The 5,368-nt window shown below is 36.9% G+C and overlaps 1 protein-coding gene across 1 annotated transcript; it reads left to right on the top strand.

Moving 5' to 3' along the window:
- The first annotated feature begins 467 nt into the window (after positions 1-467).
- On the top strand, positions 468-4,573 carry LOC120280718 (protein TWIN LOV 1). The gene is made up of 7 exons (XM_039287664.1): positions 468-1,144; positions 1,226-1,421; positions 1,508-1,572; positions 3,569-3,648; positions 3,782-3,837; positions 3,955-4,018; positions 4,207-4,573. Exons 1-7 carry the CDS (start codon positions 637-639, stop codon positions 4,360-4,362), a joined length of 1,125 nt encoding a protein of 374 aa, XP_039143598.1. The 5' UTR covers positions 468-636; the 3' UTR covers positions 4,363-4,573.
- The last annotated feature ends 795 nt before the right edge of the window (positions 4,574-5,368 follow it).

Genomic DNA, 5,368 nt, shown 5'->3' with positions numbered 1-5,368 from the left:
TTTTAAAATAAAAGTGAGGGAAGTCATATTATTTCCCAAAAATTTATTTGGTGTTTATTTCAGAAAAAATGATTAGATATCAATTCTTCATTAAAATAGATTTTAAACTAAATTTTTTAATACAGAAAAAAAGAAAAAGTGTGCACATTTATATATATTTTTTAAAACTACACCCAATACTTGAATTTTTTTAGATTCTATTATTATGAACATAAAAAACATTTGAATTTTTAAAATTTCAAATGATATTATTATGAACACCAAAACTACAACTCGAAGAAGTGATATTATTAATATTAAAACCCAAATTATTCCTAAAATCCCTCCACAAATCTCATCCAAACAAACCACCGCCCCACCAAAACCAAATATTTATAAAAACAAGGGGTGAGATTAAAACATAAAAAATAAACAAATTTATATATATATATATATATATAAAAATTGGATTAATAAGCATCACCATTCCCAAGATATTTCCTCTTCTTTCCCAATCGCCAGAGAAAGCATCAACCCAAACCCTATACCATCCTCGTCTTCGTCTTCGCTGGCTTCGCTTCTCTCGTGCTCTCATGGTGGCTGCGAGGCCTCCTCCACTGCCGCCGCTCATCGCCGACGAACTCCCGAGTTCCAATCATGGAGACCTGCGACCACCGCGCGGTTGCTGACTCGCTGACGTCCCGATACTGTGATTGGGTGCACGACGCTCTTGAAGATTTCCCTGACGCTTTCCTCATCACTGACCCCGCTATAGCTGGCCATCCGATCGTGTTTGCCAGCCGTGGGTTCCTCTCCATGTCTGGCTATGCTAGTGAGGAGGTTGTTGGCCGGAATGGGCGCATGTTCCAGGGTCCCGGGACGAGCCGGCGCTCTGTGATGGAGATCCGTGAGGCTATCCGTGAGGAGAGGACGCTCCAGATTAGCCTCCTCAACTACCGCCGTGATGGTTCACCTCATTGGATCCTGTTCCATTTGTGTCCCGTCTTCGCCCCCTGCGATGGCCACCGCCGCGTTGTTCACTTTCTCTCTGTCCAGATTCCTATTCCGAAGCGATCCCGGAGGACTGTCGTTGTCTCGACGACGTGCCGTGATGCGATGCGGATGGACGCCGATTTGGAATTAGATCTTGCCAATGATGATAGGGGTTAGCTGAATTCCTTGAATTTTTGCTTGTTTATGATGTTATTTGTTCGGATTTGATGAGTTTTTCTATTTTTTTTGGCAGGATTCGAGGTTGAGGAGTGGAGGGAGGCGGGAGAGTGGGAAAAGGAAAAGGCGGCGAGCGTCGCCGGAGAGATTTTGTCGGCGCTGGCGAGGTATGGAAAGCTTTCGAGCGGGAAGAGGGCCGGTGTCGTGCTCCCGCGTCCGCTGAGTTCGGCTTTGAATATCTCTCTCGGTAGAATCAAACAGAGCTTTGTACTGTGAGTTTGTTTTTCAGTGTTCTTTGCTGTTTCCATTGGGTTATGGTGTGTTCTGTATGTGATTGTGAGGGATGATTTGGTTGCAGGACGGATCCTCATTTGCCGGACATGCCGATTGTTTATGCGAGTGATGGATTCTCCAGTTTGACAGGTAATTTCAGGTCTATAGATGGAATGAAATTTGCCATCTTGGCATTCTTATCCACAATTTTCAACGCCTTATGACTGTAAAATTTCTCATATTAGTCGCTTCCATCCACGCTTGAATTTTCGCCGCTACCTTTGACACATACCATTAGTGATTGTTTGACTGGTTTTATTTGGTGACAAACTGAGTGTCCAATAGTTTTGAATTTTCATATTGCTGTGTCCCTATTCAGGTAACTTGAACAAAGAAATGTATACCCAACACCAAATGGTTCCTGTAGGAGGTCATTTTTCATTGTCTTGTGCTTATCTATTGCTAGATTTTCCTTCAGTATTAATGTTGGTAGGAGTATATTTGGTAACTGTGTATAATATTCTTTGTGACTTGTGAGAGATGAAATTTATGTTGCTGCTATATGGACTGAATTCCATGAGCATATACATAGCAGGGAATCCATATTTCCAAGAATGGCCATGGGTCTAGGTTGGTTTTCCCTATACAAATTCGTGTATTTACTCATTAAGTGTGGATATACCGCCATATGTAAAGTCAATAAAGAATACCCTTATAAACCACCTTTTGTAAAATCAGCGAAGAATACCCCTATTGAAAGTCATTTTTAAGTTGCAATTGAGAAGTTAGATTAAATTTTTTCGTCAATTTTGTTTTGTTAAATGCTTAAATTTGGCCATATTAGTTTCACAAGTCAGAGCAATTATAATAAAATCGATACAGAGAATAACCTTATGCAGATGTGGTGTATTTTCAGAAAGTTATCTTAAGGCGTCTTACAAGCCTTGAGTAGGTTTAGTGTGACATGTTGATTAGTTTTATACAAATGAAATTGAAGCATTAAGTCAAGGCTAATCGAACAGTTCTGCCATGAGTTTGGATTTGTGTTCTCCATGGGGTCCCCCTTTTGTTTTTTTTATAACTCAGTTTCTTAGATCCTTAATTTCTGTAAGTCTACCTCTTGCTTTATGATTTGTTTTATGAATGCTTTAGCTGAATATCCAAGTGTGCAATGGAAATTGCTACCCAATTTATGCAATATATATATGTATATATATATATATATATATATATTTGGAGGGTCCCTGAGCAATATCATTATCAGGTAGATCTTATAGTAGTGGCTTCAGTCACAGTTCCATTTTGATGAGCTTTAGTTAAGTGGAAACTTTTATTTGGCTAACATGAAATTGCTTGAAGAGTTAGCATTGTCTATTGTTTAACTATAGAAGCTCTCGGAACTTGGCCATGTTTGTTTGTTTTGGGGCACTGTGAAATGGATCATTACAAACTGTCATGCAAGAGTTCCTTCATTGGGTATGTGCAGGTATGGTTTTAATGCTGCACAAGATGTATGACTTCACACTTATTCCGGTTGAAGGTTTCTGCCATAGTGATAAGGTATGGCGTATTTGCCCCTTTGATGTATCGAAAAATGGAGATATTATAGAGTTTGTGATTGGGTTACAAGTAATGGCTCAGGACCATCTTTAGTTCATGTTGAAGCATTTCCTCATTGAGGGACACCAGAGACATGGTGAATGTTTAGTGAAAATGTTTTCAAGAATCATTGTAATTTAGGAACTTTCTTGTTGCCTCAGTACGATAAATGTTCTTGGTTGTGGTTATTTTCACTTCAACCCGAAGATGCTTTTAGTTGCCTCAGTGTAATAAAAATTTCTTGGTTGTGGTTGTTTCACTTCAACTTTAAGATGTTTCTCTATGTTGCTATTAAGATGTCTATTATTTACTCTTATGATAACGCCTGGTGAGACGAGTCAGCCGACTATTGTAGTCACAGTGATGTTTAGTGATGTATGGTCAGGAAACCTTCTGAAGTTCAATTGTCAATGACCATGAGTTGCCTTATAATTGTTGAATCATCTGAATGATAATCATGAATTTGACCTTGAAGGATAACAAATTACTAGTTGACGAGTTAAATGGAATTTATTCTTACTTAAACCAAAATTTCCATTTTGCACAGGCTATTCTAGACTTGAAGTTTTGGGCCGTAATTGTAGATTTTTGAATGGACCTGGCACAGATACAAAAGTATTAAATCAGGTAATGTCTTTCTTGCCTGTTCTTGATTTGTTTCCATGTTTAATTAGCATGCTTGAAAACTTATCAAAAATATTACCCAGGTCTTCTCTGCAACCAGCTTTTCTTATGATGTTTCTGGTTAAAACTTTTGTAGATAAAAGACAGTATTAAAGCAGAGAAAGCCTGTGCTGTGCGATTATTAAACTACAGGTTCTTATTTCTCTCCAAAGAGTCCAAACTACTGTTGCATAAATCTTTGAACTTGAGTTTGTGTTTAATATGAGTTTTAATCATATGCTCATATCTTGATGTTTCTTTATGTTTCAGGAAAGACAGAAGCCCATTCTGGAACTTGCTTCACATTTCTCCTGTGCGAAATGCGTCTGGCAAGGTTGCATTTCTAATCTTTTGTTGTTTGCTTCAGTAACCTTTCTCACATAATCAACTTTTGTATGACATTTTAACTAATTTGTCCAATTCACAAGACTCCTTCGAATGGACATGAATTTTTAATGCTATGACAAACCAAGTAGTTAGTGGAATCAGTAGATTAACTGTCTCAATATTTCGCCTTTCCAGATCGCATTCTATGTAGGAGTTCAGATAGAGGAGGGTTCCAAGAGCAATGAACATGGACTGAGCCCGGAGATGAGGCAATTAGGCACAGTAGGTCAAGTGAAAGTAGCAGTGAGGAGCATATCTTCAGGAGCAGGTACCTCAAGGTTGTCATCATAGAAACCCTGCCTGGATAGTGTCTACACTTTGTATTTCATTTTTAGGTTTGTAATTATGTAATTGAGGTGCTTTGCTTCTCATGCCTGCTTAACGAAAGATGAAATAATGCCTCTTGATTTCAACCAAGAGTTGAAGGCCCATTACCATGCTTCTCTCTCATAACTTAATTGATCAAATGAATAGAAAAAAAAAAATCATATATTTGTTTTCAGGCTGGCAAATGGAAATAATTTTTCAGCACCATTGCATAGAAATTTCTAGGAAATTTCCTTAGAAGAACCTAGTGATTTAACAGGTTGTTTTTGAGTCTAAGTCTGTGCTTGCGTCTGATGAAAAATCTATTTTGGCCCATGAACGACTAATGGAATTTCTCTGTTATGTTTTTCAACTTATATGCTGGCGATGCAGTGGCTAATTTTTCTTTTTGGGTTTATGTGTTATATATATATATATATATATATATATATATATTGGCTGCAAATTAGATTTTGACACGTTGAATACAACAACATTTTTTGTTGCTTTAAAATTTTAAAAATTGCATATAACAGTGAAGAAAACTTATGTCATTGATGCAGTTCAACTCTTAGATTATGGAAAGTAAATATAGTGAAAAATAATAAAAGCATAGTTAAAATTAAAAATAAAATTTAATCATAAATTTACTATTTAAAGAGTGAATCAATTTAGAGAGATGCATCCCATACCACAAAAAGAGGGGAAAAAAAAATCTGTTCTTTTATTTTTTGAGAGATTTGTAGTAAGTTGTTAATGATGTTTGTGTTTTGCTGAGAAAGTAACTGCAGTGTGAAAGCACAAGTGTATTGAGAAGTGTATTGAGAAATCAATTTTACTTACGCACGTGGCTATTTTGCCATTGATGGTACAAAAATTTAGAATTAAGACTGAATGAGTTATGAAAATTTTTAGGTTCTCTTAATTTCTTGTGCACATGTGGATGTTGAATTAGATCACCAGAATTGTTTTAGTTTGAATCCTTTATCTT

This window comes from Dioscorea cayenensis, chromosome 17 (assembly GCF_009730915.1).
Source record: "Dioscorea cayenensis subsp. rotundata cultivar TDr96_F1 chromosome 17, TDr96_F1_v2_PseudoChromosome.rev07_lg8_w22 25.fasta, whole genome shotgun sequence".
Classification (NCBI taxonomy): domain Eukaryota; kingdom Viridiplantae; phylum Streptophyta; class Magnoliopsida; order Dioscoreales; family Dioscoreaceae; genus Dioscorea; species Dioscorea cayenensis.
The sequence above is the reverse complement of the archived record's forward strand: the minus strand, read 5'-3'. Positions and strand labels throughout refer to the sequence as shown.

Coding starts and splice junctions, on each gene's coding strand:
- LOC120280718 (XM_039287664.1), top strand. CDS start 637: ATGGAGACCTGCGACCACCGCGCGGTTGCTGACTCGCTGACGTCCCGA. Junction 1,422..1,507: donor ATCAAACAGAGCTTTGTACT/GTGAGTTTGTTT, acceptor ATTTGGTTGCAG/GACGGATCCTCATTTGCCGG. Junction 4,019..4,206: donor TGCGAAATGCGTCTGGCAAG/GTTGCATTTCTA, acceptor TCGCCTTTCCAG/ATCGCATTCTATGTAGGAGT.